Consider the following 26,092-nt stretch of genomic DNA (forward strand, 5'->3'; position numbering starts at 1 on the left):
GAAAATGGATGTTGTCCTAAAAGTAAATCATCACTGTTTTATTTAACAGTATAAAGATTTATTTATAAGCATTAAATTTGACTTGCTGGTGACTTCTGATTTTGAGCCATCGCATGAGTCACCCAGACTAACGTTGTTATTTTTGCTTGTAAACAATGAACTTTTTAATTACAAATCAGTTTAGAGCTTTACACAACACTGACAAATTATTTGAGCTAACAATTCTCAAGAGTACACAGCCTCATTAGTCAACAACAACCACCAAAAAACCCCAAAACAAAAAAACCAAAATACACTGAATCCATAAATTCCCATTAGTAAGAAATCGAAGCGACAAAGAATTTTTGAATGCTAACAGCCAATGCTGCTGAAGAGATATAGTGACATATTCTCATACAGTGCTGGTGGGAATATAAATCGGTACCTAAGTGACGTGAAACACAGCAATATGGAACAAACTTGAAAATGTTCAGTGTCTGCCCTAGTGATTTCCCCTCCAAGGCTTTGTTTTAAAGAAATAGTCACAAGATGCCCCAGCCGACGCAAGGATGCTCATCCCTGAATCACTCCCAGGTTTCGCATCCTTCACTGGGTGTACAGGGCACTGGGAAGTTGGCTCCTGGACAGCTCCAGGCACTTACAGACCTGCTTTTTTCATTAAGAAACACATTCTATATGATTAGAGGAGGGGCTCGCACCCCTCCCCTAATCCCCACCTGCAACTCAGTACTGGCCAGAGCATCCTACCAAATGACCCAGAGCAACTGCTTCCAGTAGAAACACGTACCCCAACCAGGTTCATCACAGTCATCCCCGGCAGGCTCTTGGCAGAGTCACTGAAGGAGTCCTACCTTGTTTACGAGCATTATGGTCCTGTGGCACCACTCTCGAGCTGTGTGACCATCATGCCCACAGGACAAAAAGAGCCTATCCCAGAAATGGGCCCTCTAAGACCCTGTCTGGACCCCGAAGCCCCACTTGACTTACAAAGGAGCCAGGAAATCCCGCTGTTGGTTAAGCCCAGCTGAGATGGTCTGTCACTGAGCAACCAAAGTGCCTGGATTAATATATTCATTATTTTTACACTAAAGTAAAATGGAATCAAACTTTTATACCACCTCACAGGGCATTTAATTCTCTCCTTCTGAGATGAAACTCTTTTGGAAAATCTAACAAAATTCTGGTAGACTTTCTGCTACCAGGCAGATGTACCCAAACGAGATATTCTGCCCAGAAGTTATTGCAAACAAGTCCATTTTTCCTGCCTAAAATACAGTGCCCATATCCTTGGGAAACCTAAAAACAAATCTGAACCTATCCAGTTACTCCACTCCCAGTCATTATATCATTTCCATAAAAGGTGGAGCTTCCCCCAAAAGCGATATACAATACAGAACACGCATCACTCATGCAAATATAGAACCGAAACAGGAAAAAGATACTGATAATATTGGTAAAATCCTTCCACTCTCATGTAGGCTGCATTTTTGGTATGTTTCCCAACTATATTTCATCGGTCAGAAACAAGGAAAATGGTAAACAAAAAAATTTTAAATACAGATTTTTTTTTTTTCCTTTTGACTCACAACCTAAAGAAAGGCCAAAGAAATCAGCAACTAGATAATCCAATCCCATCCTGTACGGGTGTCATTTATAATGCCCAGTACCTTAAAGAATACACAGCAGTTTGGGCTTACACAGATGCAAATAATGTTAAGTATTTTGATGGGTAAACATCACCTCTGGGAACATGTTATTCTATTATTTCCGTAGCTTCTCATTTTTATTTTTTAAAAATTGCTTTATTGAGATATACTCGACATACCATAATGTGCAAATATTTAAAGTGTAAATTTGGCTAAGTTGTGACGCATGTATGCACTCATGAAACCTTTGCCACAACTGATATAATAAATACATCTATCAGCCCTGAAAGCTCCCTCATGCCGCTTTATAATCTCTGACCGTCTCCAAGCAACCAGTGATTCGCTGTCACTATAGATTTGTTTGCATCTTCTAGAATTTTATATAAATGCAGCCACATAATATGTAGCCTTTTGAGTCTGGCTTCTTTCATTTAGCATGGTAGATCTGAGATCCATTCATGTTGTGGCATATATCAAAAGTTTGTCCCTTTTTTTTTTTTTTTTTTTTTTTTTTTTTTTTTACTGATGAGTAGAATGGCACCATAAGGATATATCACATTTTGTGTATCCATTCACCTGTAGATGGACCTATCCACTTTGGGGCTGTCATAATAAAAACGACGTGAACATTCATGTACCAAGTCTTCCTACGAGCATATGCTTTCATCTCCTAGGGGTGAAATGGCTGGACCACATGGTAGGTGCATGTTTAATGGTTTTAAAAAACTGCTGAACTGTTTTCCAAAGTGGTCACACCGTTTTACATTTCCACCAGTAGTGGACGAGTTCCGGTTTCTCTCTGCCTGTACAACACTTGCTATGGTCAGTCTTTAAGTGTAATTTTAGCTACTCTAAGAGGTGTTTAGCAGTATGCATCGTTCCATTTTACTTTCTTATGTTTTAATATGAATTTTCCCCCTTTCTATCAATTAAACTAACAAAAGCTAAAGTTTGCCTTCTAGCAAGTGCTAAGAGTTAACAGCTGCCCGGAGATAATGGATTACTTTTTACTAGAGGTTTAACTAAGGATCAAGTGACAGGAATACAACAGAGGAATTCCATGTCTTGGATGGATAGATGAACGAAATCTCCTTTAAGTTCTCATTTATCATAATATATCATGATTCTATCAAATCAAGAAAACTTGGTCATTATAGCCAAAGAAATAATTTCTAGAGAAGGCTAATAAAATAAAGCTATTCAAATCAAAAAACAGAGCTTGTTTAAGGAAGAAGTAATAATACTGTATTTTGAAACATACTCTGTCAGGGTTTCCAGAGACTAAAAAGGCTATTACTGACAAAACAAACTCAAGGTATAATTATTTGTTATTAAAATATATACAAACATTATGGAGATTCCTTAAAAAATTAAAAACAGTTACCATATGCTCCAGCAATCCGACTCCTGGGCATATATCCCAGGAAAATTCTAATTCAAAAAGATACACGCACTCCAATGTTCACAGCAGCACTATTTACAATAGCCAAGACACAAAAACAACCTAAATGTCCATCAACAGATGACTGGATAAAGAAGTTGTGGTGTATATGTACACAACAGACTAATATTCAGCCGTAAAAGAATGAAATAAAGCCATTTGCAGCAACATGGATGGACCTGGAGATGATCATACTAAGTGAAGTTCCAGAAAGAGAAAGACAAGTATCACATGTTATCACCTATATGTGGAATCTAAAAAATGATACAAATGAACTTATTTACAAAATAGAAACAAACTCACAGACACAGAAAACTTATGGTTACCAAAGGGGAAAGGGGTGGGGGAAAGATAAATCAGGTGGCTGGGATTACCAGACACAAACTACTATGCATAAAACAGATAAACAACAAGGCCCTGCAGTACAGCACATATATTCAATACCTTGTAATAACCTATAATGAAAAAGGATATGTGCGTGCGTGTGTGTGTGTGTGTGTGTGTGTGTGTGTGTGTGTATGTGACTGAATCACTATCCTGTACACCAGAAACTAATACAACACCATGCATCAACTATACTTCAACAGCAATAACAACAACAAAAATAAACAGACACTCATACCCACATATAAAACTCCTACCTTCTGTTCCATGACATCTGATTCCCATCACTGTTCTGGTTTGACCTGCTTCCCTAAACACTCGGAACTCCAAAGTCGGTCACCATGAAGACACTCATGAAAACACTCCTTTTCTTTTTCCTTCGGTTCTTCTGCCAGACCTGCTGCTCACGTCCCCTCTCACTGCACCTCACTATCCATTCTCTCCTCTCCAGTCCCTTATTCTCAAGCAACTGGAGAAAAACCAAAAGGGATATGTAGATAAAAAGTCTATGATCAACATTCCTTGCCCTTTCTGATTCTCTGCTTCCCAGGAAGCTTGCATCACCCGACCCAGACTCATACCAACAATTGAAAAATGCTCATTCATCCGTCAAGATTCACCTCAGCTTTCGCTTTCTCCCTCTTGCAAAGCTAAGCACTCTGCCTCCGAGTCTCCACGGTGGTCCTAGTCCTTTGACTCTTCTTACTTTGTGACAAGCCCCTGACCCCCAAAGAAAGAAGCTCCAGCATCAGGCTCCCCTTCTACAGAATGAGTCCACAGGCTCTCTGGGAGTCAGGCCCCAGTCTACTACCCAGTTCAGAGTCAAGTTCCAAAAAGTTACCGACACTTCAACCTTGACATTGAGGTATGTGGAGCACCAAGGTAATTTCATTCAGTGAAGACATATTTTATTGTATTTTTCAGTTGAGTTATTTGATATCTTATTTCTAAAATGTGTTAACGCTGCAGCCACCTCGGGGAATTTTTTTAATTTTAGTTATATCAGAGATAGTTGCCCAAATGTAGTTACGACTTAAAGGCCAGGTATGACAACATTCTGTAAGCATGACGCTTTCGCTATTTTCAATGAGAGGAGCATCCTTAAAGCTGAACATGCTTCTTAGCCGCCTCCGTACATAGATGCTACCAAAGTTATCAAGCTACCTATAAACCACTTAATCCACACACTGGAGATTATTTCAGAAAAAGAGGCAGAACACTGGAAATACGACTTTCCTTGGCATCATTTATCAGAAGTTTGATTTCCACTTAAGTAATTCTCAGCTCATTTGACATATTTCTTATCACTCAAAATACTGAGTCCAAATATAGAAAACTGATTCTTTAAACACATAAGAATCTGAGGCCTGTCAATCAGCCTTAGACAGTACAGTACAGACAATGGCACATCTGAGCCAACAAGGTACCACTCGGATAATCTCAAAAGATACACGCCCTGCTTCCCAAGTGAGGATGCCACATCTGGATCTGCACACTGTCGATGGGATGATAAATAAGTACCACATGACCAAGAGTAGAGCAAAGTTTCTTAGTCCAGGATAGAGAGCTTAAGTTTTTAGATCTGCTCCGAGAATTCTTTGAATGAAGAGTAGTCACCCCACACGTTATCCTGGCTACATTATGAATGAGCCTAACAGAGCCGAGCTTTTCGGTAATAATGAAGGCCTGGTATCTGGTTTTAATCTCAGAGATGGCCATGCCCATGTGATTCCCCAGAATGTGCACAATTATCTTGATGTAGGAAAGCAAGGTGCGAAACCCCAATTATCTGGAAGAGTCCAGATACACAGAACTTTACAGATTTGGAACTATGAGTTCAGCCAAGTTCTATCGATTTTTCACTATTTATGAGCTCTTGTGCTGAGCACCAAGGATGCAGAGAGCAATCACACACAGCAACTGCCTTCAGGAGGTGCACATTCTCTGGAGAGACTGACACAGATGCAAATAACCTCAACAAAAGTACATTTTTCTGGAAGTGGAGGTGACAGGCAGAAGGAAATGATTATACCATGTGAAGGACAGTAGAGGTGTTTGTGCAGATTAAAGATGCAATCAAGAAGCTTAAAGGAACACTCAATTTTCAGGATTATATTGGCAAAGAGGGAGATGAGAGAGAAGACAAGTATTTCTTTTGCTGAAACATAAAAATAAAAGACGGGCGATGCTATAAACAACACTTACATCTCAACACAAAAGGAAGAGAAAAGAAGAGCTGATTTATATTAGAGATGAATTCCTCTAAGCCAAAGAGAGCAGCCAAAGGCCAGGAATGCAATCCAAAAACGTGGCTGAGTCCCAAGGCCCAGAGAGAGAGAGAGAGATGAAACCATGGTCGCTCCCAGGCAGGCTCCAGTCACAAAAACATCTTTTTAAAACTTAGGTGAGGGAAATGTCTAGATACGTGAGGAAGGCCTAAATGAACCAGCAGAGGTGGGTAGAAGAGTAAGCAGGCAGGAAACACAGAACCAAAGCAGCTCAAGCCCAGTGTTCCTCAAGCTTACTGACTAAGCACCTTTTATATCTAGAGTGCTTTCTAACCTCTCCTCAGCTTCTACACTTTGATGACTTTATGAATCCCCATAGCAACTAGGAAAGGTCTAAGTATATCTTGAAAACCTGCTAAGTATCACAGAATTAAAGGCTTACTTTCCATAAGCAGGAGCTAAGGTTCTGAACTCCATATAAAAATCTCTAATTATCAATCCACTGGGGAGTTGAGGGTTGAATAATACACAGGAGAGCAGAGATTTGACTCCCAGGGACCTTCTTGAGAGACTAACAGATAAAGAACCAGCTTCATGGATATGATTCAAGATGATTTCAGCCAATATGCTTACTGGGTACCAAACAGCCCCAGAGACAAAAGAGGGGGAGAAAAAGGGGGAGAGGTACAGCGGGAGATACGACCCAGACCTCCCAAACCTTGAACATGAATATGAATCGACATGATGAGGGACTAACACTGCAAGCGAAATAGCGATAATTCAGGAGTTCGGAGAAAGGAGAAGATATCTCAGGACAATAATCCAAGGGGAAGCACGTGAAGGAAAGAACACGGTTTCACGGAAGAAGGGCATTCTAGAAAAATGTGATTAAAAGGTTGGAAAAAGCATGTCCAAGTCAGTATCTGAAGACGGTGAATAGCTCAGAATGACCGCAGAGCTAAGAAACTAAAACTAAGATTGGGAAGGTAGGTTTCGGCCAGACAACAAGGGTCTTGAATGCTGAGCTGAAAACCAGGACCTGATCCAGGAAGTTGTGAGGAGCTGTCCAGGGTTCTCAGAGACACTGTGATTAGATAGATGGGTGGGGAGGACAGGTGGAAACAAAGAGACCTCTTAGGACGGTGCTTAAAAAACTGCACCGTGAGCTAACTTTCACACAAATCTGGGTTTTTAATACCATTCGACCATAAGGAAGCATCGAAGATCAGCAGTAAGGAACAGAGTGTACTTGTTTAAAACCAAATCAAAAACAGGAATAGAGTATTAACAAACTCTGCTATCTGGAGTTCGAGGAGAGTCCTGAACCCATGGCTTCTTATAAGAGATTAATTTCCTAAATTTCATATTTATCTTAATATAAAATGCCCAGTAAGCCCTTGTTCTATTTTGTTTTCCTCTCTCTCTCTTTTTTTTTTTTTTTTTTTTTTGTAACTCTCCACTTTTCAGGTATTATCTAATGTCACCGTGATGGCCAATCCTTTTCGTTTTCTATTTTCAGCAAAGAAAGAAGACACACAGAGGTAAAGAACAGAAATCTGTCTGGTCAGTGGAATTCTCTGGTCTTCCTCCAGCACACTTAGAAAGAATAAAGGTTTAAAACATATGGAATAGTGCTCCAAAATAATTTGCTCAATGCTTCAAAGTAAGTACTCCCAATTAGTAAGCTGTAAATTACTATGCTTAAGGAAAGTGGAGGCTCTTAAACAGAGAGTACTACCGTGATTAATGACACTATATGGGCAGAGATGCCAAGCGGGAATTTAAAAGGAATTTGAGATCCTCTGAGGATTTTGAAGTCACATGTTACACACCGTGTTAAGGAATTAAGACAACCATTATTCAGGAGACTACGACCTGATTCTATATAATTTTCTTAGCAACTTGAGCCTCTTTACATGAGAAACTGGGCCTATTTTAATTTCAATCTGTGATTTAAGTAAAAGTGAACTGTATCAATTAAATCAGAATTAACAAAGTTCTATCCAGAAAAAAAAAACTTTAAAAAATATACATGTGTGGCCAAAGCATTTTAATGAACATATATTCTGAGTATCCTTTCAGCTGTATTAAAATCTGAGTACCAACATGCAAAATAAATCATCACCCTAGTGGTTTTCACTTTTGATCAACAGAAGAACAGTCATAGATGGCTGAATAGCACAGAACCCTCTCTATCAACCTTTTCATGTAATTATAGAAGAATATACAACTGTAAGAATCATCTTAGTGGCATGATTCATTTAAACATAGATCCCTGAACAAGACACCAAGCCAGGGATGTGCTGGTATTTAGAGGTGAGCAGAAGAGACATAGGACAATCTGAGCATTGCTCAGGGTCAAAGACACACGTGTATTTCTGTACGTGTGTGTGCGTTATTGAGGTATAACTCACAAAGAATAAAGCTCACAAATCTCAAATGTGCAGTTCAGTGATTTTTACATACGTACATACCTGGGAAACCATCAAGACAGAGACTTCTCAGCACTTCAGAAGATTCTTCCTGTGCTCTCTCCCCGGTCATTATCTGACCTCCATCATCACAGTCTGACTGTGCCTTCTCTTGACCATCATACAAAAGGAATCATACAACATGTACATATTTGTGTCTAGCTTCTTTGGCTAAACACTAAGATAGTGAAATTCATTCCTGTCTGTTGCCTGTGTCAATAGTTTGTTCATTAATTCAACTTCTAAGAATATACCACCATTCATTTACCCATTCTACTACTGATGAACATTTGGGCTGTTTCCAGTTTGGAGCTATTACAAATTAAGCTGCTATTAAACACCCTTTCTACACATCTGTATTTTTGGTGGATATACGCACTGCATTCAGTTTTCTTGAATATATACCTAGAAGCGGAACTGCTGGGTTATTAGGCAGATATATGCTTGGCTTGTGTAGCATCTGCAAAACAGCATTTCTCCTGAAATATTAATGGGAAAACAAATAACTTTCTTCAACATACAGAATGATTTATTTAGTTATTTTTTCTTCTATATCATATATATTTAAAGAAAAGTTATACAATCTCTAATGCAATGATTCCGTTCCAACACAAATAGCAGAACCATCTGGGAAACCTTTTAAAAATGAAGATTCTTTACGCCCCCGCCTTCTGCCAAACAAAACCCTATTGACAGGTGAGAATTTTGAACTTCTGCTTCGTAACTTTACTACTACAATCAAAAACTTCAAATGCAATAAATGGGTTGAAGAGATATTTCTTAGGAAAATTTAAATGTTATGCAAATATAAGGTATTATTACTTTACCTAACTTTAATTTGTTTAAATTACTGTCATCTAGAAGTAAAAACCAAAGTCAGGGGTGTTTATTCACTAACTTTTTTTAATACTTGTTTCACTCCCACTGCACTTCTAATGAAGAAAACAGTTCTTGATTGAATACGACAATCATTAACATCCAAAGAAATTCTATAAATTCAAGTCATAACAATGATTCTTTAGATTTGAAAGAATCCTTTTTTAAGAGGAATGAGAGTCCCACAAAGCAACCACATCATCAGAAACAAGAAGATAAAATAAGAAAGGAAAAAACTCATCTGAGATGAGAAGCTGAAGGTTAGGGCTCCTTTCAAAAGATACTGGCATTCTGAAATTTGTCACCTGAAAATCACATGCTTAATATGGTAATGGTCATGCAGACCCAGGGCCTCACAAAAAACTTTTCCACCACAGACGATTAAATTCTTGTGTGAAGGAAACAAAAAGAGCACCGAACCATCTTCTTCTCCTGCCAAAAAGTAAGTGCAAAGCTATAAAGAAGTTAATTTTCAAAGATGTCATAGAGGCAGGGCTGAAAAAAAACCAAAGAACCAGAAATTACCTGGGAAAGGATGTAGGATTTACCTAGCATAAAACTGACAGGAGAGAAGATGTAAGAAGGCTTATACTGAGAAGATTCAAGGACTGCATGAATGAATGAATGAATGAATGAATGAATGAATGAATGAATGAATGAATGAATGAATGAGTGAGTGAGTGAGTGAGTGAGTGAGTGAACAAAAGCATGAATAAACTCCTACAGCATTTCCCTTGGCTTCTCTGTTGGCCACGGAACCAGCAGTGTATGCATGCCCTGTGAACCTTAGCAATCAAGCAATTTCTATACAATATTAAAAACAGTTACTTAGAAGCAGAGTGTAACAGAATCACTGAACTGGAGCTGGAAATTTAAGAGACTAACCAGGCAAGCTCTTTTTTCAAGGTGAGGAGACAGAGGTAACGCCACGAAAAAGAACTCTGTCCAGCACCAGCTCACGTTTTACTGGAGGGCAATGGAAAGACTAAATGCTTACTAAATCATCAAAATGGGTGTCCAGTGTCTAGGAGGGAGAAGAGGGAGGGTCAGAAGTGTATCACTCCTGTCTGAACGGGATGCTGAATCGAAACAAGAACCCACAATTTGCCGGACGGATCAGTGTGGTTACAGTGCGTAATTCCCTTCCTGGACTAGTCCAAAGAGTCTAAGGACTCTGTCATCATTCTGTGGTTCCATTTCTTTTCAGCAAAACAAAGCAACCAGTTTCCTTTCACAAACAACGTGTCAGCTTTAGAAACTGTGGTCTCCTTTATGAACTACACCAGGACCTTATGACAGATCTTTCAACAAGTGCTGATGCTTGCTTCAAAAAAGGAGTATCTGCTCCCAAAATGATCACCTTTCTCATCCCAAAGGTTCATATTCACACAACCACGGACACTTCTGATGCTTTCAAGGCACATCTTAAACACCAAAATCAAGCTTCAAATTCAACGTTTCCTTCATCCGTGGTGATTCCAAATCACAATTAAAGCAATGAAGAGCCTGGCTCTTCTCTTTCAGTCAATGTAATCCCCTAAGAGTCCAAGCCTCTAGACATTCACATAAAATATTAGCTTTATATATTTAGAAGAGATAAACTAACCCAGCAAGGTTATCACTCACTTTTCAATTTCATTTGGCATCTGGAGAAGATGATGGGGTACATACTAACAACTGACATTAGTCATCAAATGAGGAGGTTCACACTTAAAGGATTCCACAACCACCCCCCAAGTATGTAAGTTAGCACCAGTAATCACCAATAAAAGCAATTATTTTTTCATTTAATGACAATTCACCTAAACGTTCTACACCATTACAATTTAAAATGAACACACATAGGAGTACTTTAAATGCTCCATTTAAAGCCAAATGGATGACTATAATTAGAGAATTGCAATTAAACAGATTTATAAAAATAAATTTTTAAAGGCGTTTACATATAAGACACCCATTGAAAATATATAATGTGTGTATATACATATATAGACCTTTTCCTTTAAAAGTTCACCATTAAAATTTTTAGCATAAGGTATGAAGTTCAGAGTTAATCGCTTAGCACTCTGCTTTAATTGGTAACGACCCTTTCTTTAGGCTATTAAAACCCATGGCTAAAACAAATACCCTAAAGCATGAATTTCTACATGAAATTTAGCTCACACCTTATTTTGTACTATATACTTACCACATCGAACTTCTGAGTGATGTTCCCCTGGACGTCAAGTAAATAAACCTTGCCATAATGTGTGCCCAGAGCCAGGAACTGTAAGAAGAACAGAGGGGTCAGTTTCTTAATGTACCATGAACACACAATTAGTAACCAAACCACCTTCGAAGTCAAGACCCTGAATGCCTGAGTGATCTGCGATGCCTCGGAAGATAACGCGTTCCTTCGAGGAGGCTTGTTTCCAGCTTTGAGGAAATAACAGAACAGGGCCTATTTTATTGCGATTGTGCAAGCTAGCTGTCAGAATGACTCATGGGGACCCTTGTCTACTGACAACTAATGGTGTGTATGCGGTCTGTACACAGTGCCCGATGGACTGAGGCAGCAAATTAAAACGCAGCCGGGAAAGCACGGTCAACCTACAGTTGCCTTCGGTGTCTGAAGGGAACGATTAGGAAACTTCCCTTAATGTATGGCAAATAAATGTGCAAATCTGTGCTCTCATTTATCAAATACGCACACCCAGACGACAGAGTACTATTTTTTGGAAAGGAAACTCCATGCCATATTGAGATGAAAAAACTCTGCCATCATTAGAATGCCTCTATAAAAGTAAACGGATAATATTAAGTGTCAATGTTTTCTAATGGAAAAAAAACCCTCTTTTCTGTCACACAAAAAACTGCTGAGCTACATATTCATTTTACGACATAAAGCTAGTTCATAACTCCCACTCTTTCATTAATTCTTGGAAGTAACACGAGACAGACGAGAAGAAACTTTTTAGGACTACCTGACATGGAACAAGAGCTTTCTCTCCCTTTTCCTTTCTCTAAGCATCACTCAAATAGCTCCAAATTCTATTTCACTGCAGGTGAGCATGCTTCGTCGCAAACACTAATGAAATGCTCAAATCTACTGGTGCTACTGAGCGTTTCAGGCAAGCAGCACCATCTTTAAAATATACACATAAATAAATAACCTTACGGAAAGTCAAGATTTAAAAGGATTTAGGAAACTGGAATTGCTTAAAATGAAATTTCAGATCAAGCCCTTAAAATATGAAGCCACATAAAACAGGAGTCACAAAAAAAAAAAAAAAAATGGGGGGAGAGAAGGGGTTCATTAGAAATTCATCCCCTGCAATGCCTTTCACTCCTGCAAGGTTGCCTTTTTTCAAGAAGAAAAAAGTCCCCCGGGTGAGAAAATCAATACTAGTTAATAAAACATCAGGTGTGCAGACATAACTAGGTACGACCATCCCGCTGCACAGGCCTGCCTGAATGCACCAGGTGCCAGGCCGATTAGTCATCCAGGGCCAACAGCGAGCCGGGTGAAAACGGATGCCTGCGCCCTGCAAAGGGGAGGGGACGAGGTAATTCTAGGGGGAAATTAGTCGGAATATTTAAACCCAATGGGGAGGTCTCCTCTAAAGCAAAAGAACATTCTAATCAGAAATAGAGGACTCAGATGGTTGTGTTTTGTTTTTTTTCCACCCTCAGCATAGTGACACTCCAACATTATCTGCAAAGAAAAATACCACGGAATACTAGCTACAAACAATACTCCACTGCATTCGGGGGCTCTCTAGCCGAAAGAACGGGTCTTCAAAGTTCACTGCACCAGACTGACTATTTGACGGTATTGATTCCCCTCATGAATACTGTATTTAGTTTGTAAGAAAACGAAGGGGGCTTGGATCCTTAAGATGCTTCACTATTGGGTCATTCTCCAATACCTCTATGAAGGCCATTCTGGAACTTCCAAATCATACTTTATTTTATAAAAGTTTTAAAGGTTCTATGCAGACTATCTTATCAAAATATTAATTCCTTCCTCCCCTCCTTTTTTCCCCCAAAATTACTAGTTTCTGTCATTTAAAATTTAAGATAGAAAGGAAACATAAAATAATTACTTTGATTTTACAGTTTCAACCTAAAGCTAAAATTACTTTAGAACATCTTTGAAAAAAAAAGAATGCAGTGGTCTTTATGACAAGCTACCTTTTGTTTAGGAAAACATTTCATCCTTTGGATTAGATAAATTATTGCTGTTCCCTTTTAGAAACAAATAACTTCAAGTGCTCTTAAATCAAGTTTGATAAGGCAACCGTATAGATCTTAAAAAATTTATTTAACCGCCAAAACTATCAGTCATCCTTTCATTTGCTAATGCTTTCGATAAGTTAAAATATAAGAAAAAAATGCAAAATCACAAGCATACATATAAATCCTTTAAATATGACTATCCTTCCAGATGCTGAAGGCCTTGCGCTTTTTTTAACTTAATTTTTTTTTCTTTTAACCTGAGAGCACTTAAAATCCAGGGTGGGCAAAGAATAAATATAGTTTTATTAGCTGCTTTTATGTTTAAATACAGAAACTTGACTCATTTTATAAACTATCATTTGGGCAACCAATCCTTCTGAATCATCCACTCGCACAACTGCTTTTACTCTGAATAACTGGACATTTTGTAAGGAGAGCAGAAGAAGCGATAAGCAGTGTTTTCGACCCCACGGAAGAAACAACAATTAGCATATTTCAAATGTGCTCAGCTGTACAGTGATACCCTCTGTTTCACACTGCACTTCATAGTATCCAAAGCATTAGAGCAAAGGAGGGCCTTCGATTACACACAGGAAATAAGTTCAGGGAGTTGATGTGACTTTCCTGGAGACAATCAATGAGTGGCCAGAGAGCTAGGGCCAGCTAAAATATTCTCAACCCGATCAGAAGCCTGGGACTTAGAAACAAGGGCCTCAGATCAAGAGCGCATGTTTGAGAAGTTAGCACTGTTTACAGTTCCCACCGTCAGGTTCCTTGGCCAAGTTGGATTAAATATGTTGTTAATAAAGTTTGGTCTCTGGGGAGGCAAACTTTTTTCTCCAATTCATCCATTCAGTGGTTTATTCGGCAAACACACAAAAAAGCACCTATAATGTGCTTAAACAATAAATAAGAGTGACTTAAAAGGCTGATGGTATAATGATGGAGACTGATACAAAAAATTGGCTAATTAAAATTAAACGTAAAGTGTGTGTTTAAATGTTAAGTACAAGCGACCCTCGAACAACACAGTTTTGAATTGTGAGGGTCCCTGATGCCTAGATTTTGTTCAATCGTAAATAGCTGGCCTTTGAACAATGTGGGGGTGAGGGGTACCAACCCTCCCTGCAGTTGAAAATATGCATAGAATTTACAGTCGGCCCTGGGGATCCACAGTTCTACAACTGGGAATTCAACCCACCAGGGACCACGGATACTGGAGTACTTACTATTGAAAAAAATTCACAAATAAGTGGACCTGCGCAGTTCAAATCTGCCTTGTTCTGGGATCAACAGGCCCCGTGGAACACCAGAGGTGTCAGCTGCACTGAAGGAGGAGGCAGGCAGTAGACCCTGGGGCAGATGGGGGAGGCTTGCGGTAAAGACCACTTTAGGCAGGGTGGATACAACTTGCATGAAGGCATGGAGTCACATAAAAAGCAGAACAAAGTCAAGAAATGACAAGTAGTTTTGCATGGTGGAAGCAGCCAAGGGAGAAGACAGGCAGTGAGACTGGAAAGGTTGGTTAAGAGGAGGCATTTGGATGTTTATGGATGAAAGGAAGCGAAGCACGGGAAGGCGGGGGAGGTGCCTGAATCATGGAGACATCAGGAAGCCAATAAAGAATTCCAGGCAGCGGGGAGTCCACCATCAGATGTGAATTCACGGAAGATTATTTCAGTACAAGGAAGTGTTATAAATGGACTAGAATGAAATCAAATCTGAAGGAAAACAGACTGGCTCACAGTGCATTCGTTAGTTCCTGAGAGAAATGATGAATGCCCCAACTAGAAGGTCTGTGGCGCAGGATGGGAGTGGATTTGAGCAGGCGACTGCGGGGAGAGGGGGGATCCAGGCAGAAGATGCTATAAGAAGAGCCAGGGGTAGCTGCCAGGCCACCACACCTGCGGTAGAAAGTGGTCAGACATCGGGCCAATTACACAAGGAGACAAACTCTCAGAGGGCCTTAATCACCACACTGAGGAGCCCAGACTTCATTTTGCAGATGATGAAAATCAGACCAGGGTAGAGAAGATGAGTGCATTATGGACATGCTGAGTTTCAGGTAAAAACAGAACAAAAGGTACGGCTGTGTAGGAGCCCCTTGGATAAACAAGCATGCTATTCTGGGGAGAGCTGGGGTGTAGGTGGCCACAGAAATCATGAAATTTAAAATCAAGAGGAGTACAGATTGAGAAGACACATAGACAATGGGACAAATCTTGAGAAAATCAATATGGAAGGGAAGGTAGAGGTAAAAGAAAATGAAAGAACCAGAAGAGAGTAAAAGAAATGATCAAGAAAATGGTGTCACGATAGAGAAATTTTGAGGTGAGGTCCCAAGTATCAAAAGCATCGAAATGTCTGTGAACTGGTGAATGAATAGACAAAGTGTGCCCTGTCCACAGAACGGAATACTACTCAGCAATGAAAAGGAATGAAGTACCGATACATGCCCCGTCATGAATGAACCTCAAAAACTTATCATAAGGGTAAGAAGCCAGACACCAGAGACCAAACAATGTATGATTCTGTTTATAGGAAATAACCAAAGTAGACTCATCTCTAGACACAGAAAGTAGATTGGTGGTTACGTGGGGCTAGAGTTATGTCCGCTCCGTGACAGAGCACAAATCACTGGAGAAAAGGGAGGAAATGAGGTGAGGTGAAGAACAAAAGTGAACAGAAAGGTCCTTAAACAGGAGGGAGAAACGCTCCCGTGGGTAAGGATGGGCATGGATTCAAATGAGCTGGGAAATGGCTCAAGGATGGAGGCTGATTCTGCCTGATAGTTTCAATTTCTTAATTAAACAGAAATGACATCGTCCTCTGAGAGTGAAGGGATCATGACTGAGGAGGCGGGCTGAAGACTAACGGAGCTGATGAAGGACAAATAAGTATCAGCCCTTGTAGTGACACGCGCACCACGGCACATGCGATGTCCCCGCACACGGCCGGTGGCCCTGGACGTTAGAGTGCTGACTTGGGGCTGAGAGTGTAGCTGGGGGCACAACGAGGGTCAAGGATGTGAGAGAACTGAAGCTACTGGCAAAGTTAAGTTAGGGTAGTTGACCACTCGACAGAGACAGAAAGGAAAAGAGAGAATGGATTAGTGATCAGGGCTCCAGAAAGTCACAAAACAGGGTTAATGGGAAGATGAACCCAAAAGCTTGAAGGATAAATGGGTAACAGAGAGCACATTGAGAGATTCTTAAGTTTCAGGGACGGACCCCTCCAGAAAGGGTCCTCCAGGGTGGAGAGATGAAACAGGGCAGAAGTGAAGTCGTTGGTATTCAATTAGGCTGAAAAACTGCAAGGTCAGTCTTCAGTGAGTGCAGGAAAGTGACAAGGAAGCTGATAGGTGGTGGCAATGGGGAAGGCTGACGGCAGGCACCTCCAAGGAGGAGGTTTCTGGTAAACCAGACGGAGAGCATGTGTTCCACCGGCACACTGAGCGAATGCAGGACTGTTTACCATGGAATGAAATCTGTAGCAAAGAGGAACCAGGTGGAGGCAAGGAGGCTGGGAACAATGAGATAAAGCCAGGAGATGGATCAGAGCTGGGAGTCTGCCCTTGGTGGAGGTACCAAGGTCACTCATAGGGCTCAGAGCGGAGAGAGAGCACCGGCTCAAACTGCCTGGCCTCCAACATTCCAATTATGAGACAGTTTTGCTCCAAGAACAGGCTAAGGGTCCCATACTCAGAAAACTGGTGGGGGTTTGTTACAGCAAAGACCCAGATGTGGAGTGTATTAATTCATTAACATAATAGATAATTAATTATTTGGGGCCTTTCAACTGATTCCAAGGCCTCTGACGTAATCTCTTCTACTCTTAGAAAAGCAATGAGCTCCACAATGTTGCTAGTCTTACCACTTTCCTTCTCTCCTACTCTTAAGATTTGAGGAATCAAGCGACAGAGTTTCCAAGAACCACTTGCTACAAACCTTTCACATCCATCGTCCTCTTTCACATCCATCGTCATCTAAACTCTACCTGATACACCCTTGCAGGGTGTGTGTGTGCACAAATACAGATATATGATATCTCTGGTGGTTGTTTTGATTTTTTGTTGGTGAGGAAGAAAAGAGAAAGAATGGTAGGGAGACACAATTACTGTTAAAAACAAAAACAAAAACAAAAACAAAAACACCACCACCAAAAGCACCTAGACTCCGAAGTATAAACAAACTTACAACAGAAACAATTTCTGGGGGGAGGGTACAGCTCAAGTGGTAGAACACATGCTCAGCATGCATGAGGTCCTGGGTTCAACCCCCAGCACCTCCTCTAAAAATAAATAAACCTAATTAATCACTTCCCCCCAAATAAAATTTAAATTTTTTTTTTTAATTTTTAAAAAAAGAAATGATTTCCAGAAGCATCCTCTACAAGGGCGACCTTACCTTGTCATGGACTGTCATGCAGCTGGCGGCATCCTTCTGAAGGATTTCGGTCACCCCATTGGAGAGCCTTTCATACTTAAGTTTGGGCTCCTCTTCGCTCTCTTCTTCCTGCACAGAAAGCAGAAGGAACGACGGCCGTCAAAGACTGATCTGAAATAGTCAAAGACTGAAAACACACGTCTTAAGGGGGAACCAGAGACAATTTCCTCAATGACTGTCAACAAGCACAACTACAGTTAAAGGTGAAGATCCTCATGTTTCATTTTTCCAACTGGTGTGTCAACTGCTACAACTTCAACGGTAGAATAAATTCAAAAGCCGGAAACAGGACTATATAAACTTACTGTTGACAGCAATCAACTTTGGCATATTAAACACCAAATTGTACCCCTATGCAGACAAATGCCAACAAAAGGTGGGTGGGCAAAATGCTTGCCCGTGTGACCTCATGGGCATAAAACACAGCAGCAAGATAAGACTATAATAAACCTCTAAAAGATGTGAATTTTGCATTTCAAGAGTGTAAATATTTTTGTCAGACTGGACATCTCATTTTAATTAGAAAAAGATAGTTACAAAAAACAAATCAAAGTCAAAACAATTGGAAATTTGACATCAAGTGTATACTTACCTTTGAGATACAAATATTTTCGTATTTATCTTAAAGAGTGAATAAACTATGAACAGTCATTACTTAATTTATACTATACTATGCAGTTTACTTTCAACTGAATAAACCTACTTATGCATTAAAACTTTCTTAGTCATTTTGTCTGTACTATTACTAACTTCATGTGTGCAACCTCACTGTTGATACAGCATCATAAGACATCCTTAATCCTCAGTTATAAAATTAGGAATCTATATTGATTATAATGGGCATGAATTAATAAATCAAGGATAGCTATACAAGTTATTACAATGATTCAGAAAAATATTTCATTTTACTGCATCAATTTGTAATGAGAAAAGAGAAAACATGCATATACCAACCACTGTGATAGGATAAAGCTGCCAGAAGTTCACAAAAATAACTGACTCACTGACATTTCCTTCAGTGATAATTGTGGAGTCCTCATCTTCCAGCTAACATTTGGGTAGCTTGAGGCGCATCAATGCTCCCACCCAGAAAAACTAGAAAAGCTTAATGAAATATAGAGCAACACCAGAATAAGGCAACCTGAACTAGAACAGTCAGGATTCCAAGGTGATGGAGAAACCGTGGAGAGGCAAGCTGGCATTCCACAGCCTCCTCCCTGGAGAAATTTATCAACAAGAAGCTGAGAACCCAATCTCTGCCTGAAAAGATAGTCACTCCTGGGGGCAGGGAAAGCAACAAACCTTCTGGTACTTGTGGGGATAGCATAACAAAATTGGAGACTTGATGGGCTAAGGCTCTGGTCAAAGAGAGAGCCAAAGAAGTGAGATGGTTACACAGCCACTTTCCCCAAGGGACAACTGCCGATTTCCAAAGCAACATGAGGTACGAGGCAAAAAAGAAATCCTCAAAATTGCAGAATTGCTGCCTTGATGTGCTGGGAAGAGAAGAATGAGAGTTCAGGAGCCATCAGGAAATGAATGACTGAATAACTACAATGAATAACTACAGGCTCTCATTTGGGACTCCTGGTCCCCAGGCGACAGGACCAATAGCTTACCAAAACTTCCATCTAGCTCTGACTCAGCTCAATCCCCGACTGGAGTAAAGAACATATAATCTCTCTCTATAAAAATAAATAAAAAACAAATTTCTTCTCTATAGCACAGGGAACTATATTCAATATCATAATAACCTTTAATGAAAGAGTATAAAAACAAATACGTGTGTGTGTGTGTGTGTACACACACACACATACATATACATCACTGGGACATTATGCTGTGCACCAGAAATTGACACATTGTAACTGACTATGTGTCAATCAAAAAAAGAACATATAACCCCTATTCCATCTGTCCAGGGAAGGAAAAGGTGACTCCTTGGAGAAAGAGTACTACTGGGGCTTCTACAATTCCTCACTTATGATACTGAGAATTCAATAAAAAGTGACCAAGTACGCCACACGACAGGACCAAATGACTAAAAATCAAGGAGAAAAAAAGACTGTAAAAACAGACCCATGGGTGACCTCGATACTGGAGTTAGCAGAAAAGGACTTTAATACAAAACTATAACAGGAAGGAAGGGAGGAAGGGAGGAAAGAAGATGCATAAAATAGATGAAAAGATAGATATTTTTAACACAGATCTGTAAAAAAGAATTAAATGAAAACTTCAGAACTGAAAAATGTACCTGAAACTAAAAACTCAATAGCTGGCTCGACAGAAGATTAGTGAAGCAGAAGACAGGATTAGTGAAAAAGAAAACAGGTCAAAAGCTATCCAAAGGGAAGCCCCAGAGAAGAAAAATGGTCAGAAAATACAGAAAAATAATTACGTGGAACACGGTGAAAAGAGCTAACATACAACACAGTCCCGCAAGAATAGGGAGAATGGGAGGGAGAGGGGAGAGGAGCAACTTTTACAGAGGTAACAACTGAGAATTCTGCAAAACTGTTAAGACATCAAGCCACAAACTCAAGAACCTCTGCAAATCCAAGCAAGGGGCAGTAAGAAGAAATTCACACATACGCACATCACAGCAAAAAGAAAATGATGTAAAAGAAACCTGTAGAGTAGGAAGTACTGGGCCTACTGAAGACTGTAATACTGGTAAGCAACACAAATGGTCAGAGACCACAAACTTAGATGCTTACAGAAGTCTTTATCTCTGGGGCAAAGAACTACATCTTCACATGCAAAAGAGCTAATTTCTGGATAAACAGAAAGGATGAGCTACATCGAATATCCTACTATAGACTTAACATTATAGATCTCATTTCATCCTAACTAAAAAATTCTGATGAGTTGAATATAATTACCCCATTTTACAGATTTTCAGTAAAAACTGATGATCAGTTCAGAAACTGATGATTTTAGGTAATTTCATTAAGACAGTGCATAGAAGGTAAAGTCAAAATTCAAATTCAGCTATGAATCCTCTAACGTCAATGTCTTGTATAATATACTACCCCAAACTCCTACGGAAAGTACACCCCAAATCACAACAGATACATCTACAATTTTTATGCTTGCAAGAAACTATAAATTAGGTGTTCAATAGGAAATGTTTAAAAATGTGTTTATTTAGCAGGTACATTAGTTATTTATAGATGTATAACATAGGACTCCAACATTTACCAACTTAAAATAACAATAAATATGGATTATTTAACAGAGTTTCTGTAGTAGACAATACAGAAGTGGCTTAGTTGGGTGGTTCAAACTCAAGGTCTCTGATGGGGTTGCAGGCAAGATGTCAGCTGGGCATCTGAAGATGTGACTGGAGTTAAGAGTATTGGCTTCCAAGATGGCTCACTCCAATGCTCCAAGTTGATGCTGGCTGTTGGCAGGAGGCTTCAGTTCCTGGACTCCTGGACCTCTCCAAAGGGCTGCCTGACTGTCCTGTCCTCAGGACATGACAGAGGTGGCTTCCCCCAGAGTGAGTGATCCAAGAGAATGCATAGTGGAAACTCTACTGTTAGGTATGACCCACCCTCAGAGGTTACACACTGACATTTCCCCAATATTCCGTTGACCATACAGGCCAGCCACGACTCAGTGTGGGAGGGGAGGAATAATCAGAGGTGAGGATCACTGCGAGCCATCGTGTGGGCTAGCTACAAGAGAAGTAATAATATTTTAAGAGCAATAAACCTGGTTTAATAAAAAATCAGTATTACATGTCTACCAATGAGCTGTCTTAAATTTTCTTCTCCAAGTGTAAACAAACTATTAGTTGTTCATTTAGGAAAAGGGTGTTAAAATTAAAGATGGCATGCCTACTATTAACTTTCTAAGAATAACCCTAAGAACTAATAGCAACAAAAGGAAATAAAATGTGCCTGGTTATTTAAAAGAACTACCTTCCTTTAAAAAGGTACCTAACGGTAATCAGCCCAACCCAAGAAGCTGCTGCATGTCCACAAATGACCTGTTGTCAAAATCAAATATGAAATAGCTAATTAACCAAACCTAAAAAACGGAGAAAAAGGAAAATTACAAAAAGCAACAAATAAGCACTTCGGCTTACGTATCTACCAGCAAGAAACAGAAATCATTACAAAGTTAACACTAAATGTAGCCCAGATGATGTGTGCATTCTGAAGTAAATGTGTTAAATAAAAATTGAATCCTGAATGTTAGTCTTTATAATAAGCGCCACATGTTGTTCAAGTCTGGACATCAAATGTGCATCCAACGTGAAAAGTTAATTCTAGCCTCTTGACAATTTTGCATAAAAGCACTCATCCACAGACCATTAGATAAAGTTACTGTAAATAAGGTTCGCCTGTCCTATTTATAAGTGAAAACTAAATAATTTCTCTCACATAAATATATAAAAACAAATACTTTCACAACGCAGTTCACTGAAGCATCTGTGCTAGGCTTCGAAAACCAGAAATAAAATGAAAACTCCAACATTAGGCATTTGATGTAGTATTTCACGCTTTTCTGACAGGTATCTTTTATGTTAAGTTAAAAGCAGGCTAAAGGTGAATTTTTAAGGTGTTTCCTGCTTCCTGTAAACAAAGAAAATGGAAAGTGATTCAAAAATACAATTTGTGGAGGTTATCCCACTGCTGTAGACTATATATCACATTTTAAGTAGGAAAAAAAAACATTTCAAAAAATCAGGTTAGATTTAATATGGAGTTTCACTGTAGAAAAAAATTAAACAACAAAAAAAGACTTTTCATGCAATTTGAACTTCTATGGCAAACAAGCCAGTGTTAATAAAAAGCAAATCAATAATTTTTGTTAAATTTTAATAATCTTGCAAGCCTACAAATAAAACCATCAACAGTCTGAGTTGAGATGACAGTTAACTGCGTTTCTATGACAACCTAGAGGAATGGTACAAGTTCTGACTTGCAGCTAAGCGAAGATATGAAAAGAGTGACATTTACCCGTACAAGAAAAATTTGCAGCTTTCCTTTACAAAGAATCAATTCCTCAACTAACATGGATTTTCACTAAGTGTATAGCACGTTTAATTAAAGACAAGTCCTTCAGATCATCCTAGACGATTCTCAAACACTATCTGAAAATAAATTTTTTATCACAGTCATTTTTACTGAGTTTTAAACCTAAAAGTGAAAAACTTGCTTTTAGGGATAACAGATTAAGGGCAAATTAAAGACTCCTGTCTGGCGAACTAGCTAGTAATTTGTTACTAACACCATAAGGCAAATTTTCACAGCAGAAGTCCTGTCACCTCACTTAAGACTTACATCCCAAGAAGAATATTGTACTTTTCATATAATTTAAATTTTGTGTACAGAAAACAATTTTTGGTGTTTATAACCGATTTTTCACCCTGTTTTAGCTTTACCCACATCTTTCACACACCACTACATTTTAGGTACCACTCTGACAGTTCAAATGAAGACCTGAATTTTACTTAAAAAAAAAAAAAAAAGTGTCATGTGAATTCAGGGGGTTAACAGAAACATCATTACATTTTCTATTGTTTCTATTAAGATAAAACTTAAATTTTTATTTCTGGATATCATTTATTAAAATACAGCTTTGTCTTATCTGGTTCCCCCCACCCCATATTTTCTACATATATGGAAGAAGTTGGGTGAGAGATTTACAAAGCCCACGTTAAGCCAGTGGAAAATACCACCAGTGGAGGGCTCCTCGGCAATGCACAGCCTCACTCTACAGAGATGCCCTTCATCTCATCCAGCCTCACCTACAACAAAGACCTCAGCTGAACCTCCAGGAATTTTAATAAGATGATAGGTTTAGTTGATTTCATGTCATCAACTATGTATGACCAGGGGCAAATCCTTTTAATAAATATCCAATGTTTTAAAGCTAGATACTATAGGGAACACTAACATTCCCAAAAACAAAACAAAATTCTGTTTTTTAAAAAATTGCAGTTTGAACTTCCATAGGAAAAAAAATCAAGTGTTTAAAAAAAAGCAAATCAATAATCAACCATTGATCTGAAGGTATGAAGTAAAGGCTTTTCTCCTCTAGAACACTGTCTCTAGAATTCTAATTACCTTAATAAGAACTGAAATACTCAAACTTGGTAGTCACCCTTATAAGTTTAAGATATTTTTAAAAAGCTATCAAAATCTAGTGTCAGAATTTCTGAATTTTAGAAAATGTGTATTTTACAACATTTTCTCTCTCAACAAATAATTCACTTCATAAGAATCTCCATGATATACTAAAATATTTTCTTTTGGATCACTATTTATCAGAGTAGATTGAGGAAGAAGAGGAAAATAAGATAAAACACAGTAGGTGCCAAATACAGATAAGAATTTTTTTAAAGCATGAATGAAATTACACTGCTAGTCAATCAAAACACATAATCTGACTCTCAAAAACATAACTAACAGTTTTTAAGGAACAGATCTATTCACTACAACAATGGTAGCTGTATCAACTTTATTATCAACAAAGGTAATACAAATAGTCAAGAACAACATATTATTATGCACATACATTTATTTGAAACTACGTTACCAGTAAACATACATGGACAACAAAGGGCATCTCCTATATCGTATCAGTCTTAAACTTTTCCATAGAACAGGAAACTGTACAAACGACTAAATGTAAGATTCAAAATTAATCAAGAACTAATGACTTTTATTAGCTTTGTATTTGCTCCCCGCCCCCACGAATGCCACCTCCTTAAAAGGGCAGGAGCAACTGTTATAGGATAGATACAGCTCTATTACAGAAAGATGATTTTATTTACACACAAAGATGACTATCTGGTAGGAAAGATGGCTTCATACATCCTTCTAAAATGTCAAAACATATCAAGAAAACTACATAAACAAGCCAAGAGAGTAACTTCTGGTTTCCATTAATAACACAAGGTATTATAGCTGCCTCAGTGACCAAACTTTTTAAGAAAATGGCATGGAGATAATGGAATTCATCTACAATAAAACAACGGTGGTCAAAGCTCCCAGGATGCCTTCCCATTGGACTGGTGACAGACAAGCAATTACATTCTTATATGAATGCAAATAATATTGTTACATTTCTTTGCTTTCAAGCAACACTGCCATTACTGAAAACATATATTAACCAAAGGAAAAAAAGAAAGAAAGAAAAATTAGAAGCTGATAAATGTAATCTAGATGACATGGATCTACTTTTTCACTTATGTAGAAAATTCAGATGAGTCCACTCAGATCCATATACTATTTTTAAAATCTTAAAATACCTATGGTTAAATAAGTGGTTCTCAACTGGAGGTAATTTTGTCCCCTCAGACATTTACTTGACAATTCTGGGGACATTTTTGTTGTCACAACTGAGTTGGGGGACAAGGTATCACTGATACCTAGTGGGTGGAGGCCAGGGGTGACATTAAACTTTTTTTTTAACTTTTTTTTATTGATTTATAGTCATTTTACAATGTTGTGTCAAATTCCAGTGTACAGCACAATTTTTCAGTCATACATGAACATATATATATTCACTGTCACATTTTTTTCTCTGTGAGCTACCATAAGCTCTTGTGTATATTTCCCTGTGCTATAAGGTATAATCTTGTTTATCTGCTCTACAATTTTGAAATCCCGTCTATCCCTTCCCACCCCTCACCCACTTGGCAACCACAAGTCTGTATTCTATGTCTATGAGTCTGTTTCTGTTTTGTATTTATGCTTTGTTTGTTTGTTTGTTTTTAGATTCCACATATGAGCGATCTCATATGGTATTTTTCTCTTTTTCTGGCTTACTTCACTTAGAATGACATTCTCCAGGGACATCCATGTGGCTGCAAATGGTGTTATGTTGTTGGTTTTTATGGCTGAGTAGTATTCCATTGTATAAATATACTACATCTGCTTTATCTAGTCATCCGTTGATGGACATTTAAGCTGTTTCCATGTCTTGGCTATTGTAAATAGTGCTGCTATGAGCATTGGGGTGCAGGTGTCATCCTGAAGTAGGGTTCCTTCTGGATATATGCCCAGGAGCGGGATTCCTGGGTCATACGGTAAGTCTATTCCTAGTCTTTTGAGGAATGGCCATACTGTTTTCCACAGTGGCTGCACCAAACTGCATTCCCACCAGCAGTGTAGGAGGGTTCCCCTTTCTCCACAGCCTCTCCAGCATTGTGACATTAAACACCTTACCACGGACAGGACAACCTCCCAGAGTGGAAAATTCTCCGGCCCAACACACCAATAGCGCCAAGGTCAAGAAACCCTGAGTTGGGGGAGGATATAACATGTTCAAGCGGTAGAGTGCATGCTTAGCGTGCACAAGGTCCTGGGTTCAATCCCCAGTACCTCCTCTAAAAATAAATAAGCCTAATTATCTCCATAAATAA

The 26,092-nt window shown here is 38.9% G+C and overlaps 1 protein-coding gene across 3 annotated transcripts in view; it reads right to left on the reverse strand.

Moving 5' to 3' along the window:
* Positions 1-26,092, reverse strand: part of VPS41 (VPS41 subunit of HOPS complex) — a 178,280-nt gene that overhangs the window by 125,147 nt on the left and 27,041 nt on the right. For all 3 annotated transcript variants that reach the window (XM_045510866.2, XM_074367685.1, XM_045510843.2), the window contains exons 3-4: positions 17,671-17,778; positions 11,235-11,312 (exon numbers count right to left, since the gene is read on the reverse strand). In XM_045510866.2, coding sequence (XP_045366822.2) covers positions 11,235-11,312; positions 17,671-17,778 — 186 coding nt within the window. The remainder of the gene's footprint in view (positions 1-11,234; positions 11,313-17,670; positions 17,779-26,092) is intronic.

This window comes from Camelus bactrianus, chromosome 7 (genome assembly GCF_048773025.1).
Source record: "Camelus bactrianus isolate YW-2024 breed Bactrian camel chromosome 7, ASM4877302v1, whole genome shotgun sequence".
Lineage (NCBI taxonomy): Eukaryota > Metazoa > Chordata > Mammalia > Artiodactyla > Camelidae > Camelus > Camelus bactrianus.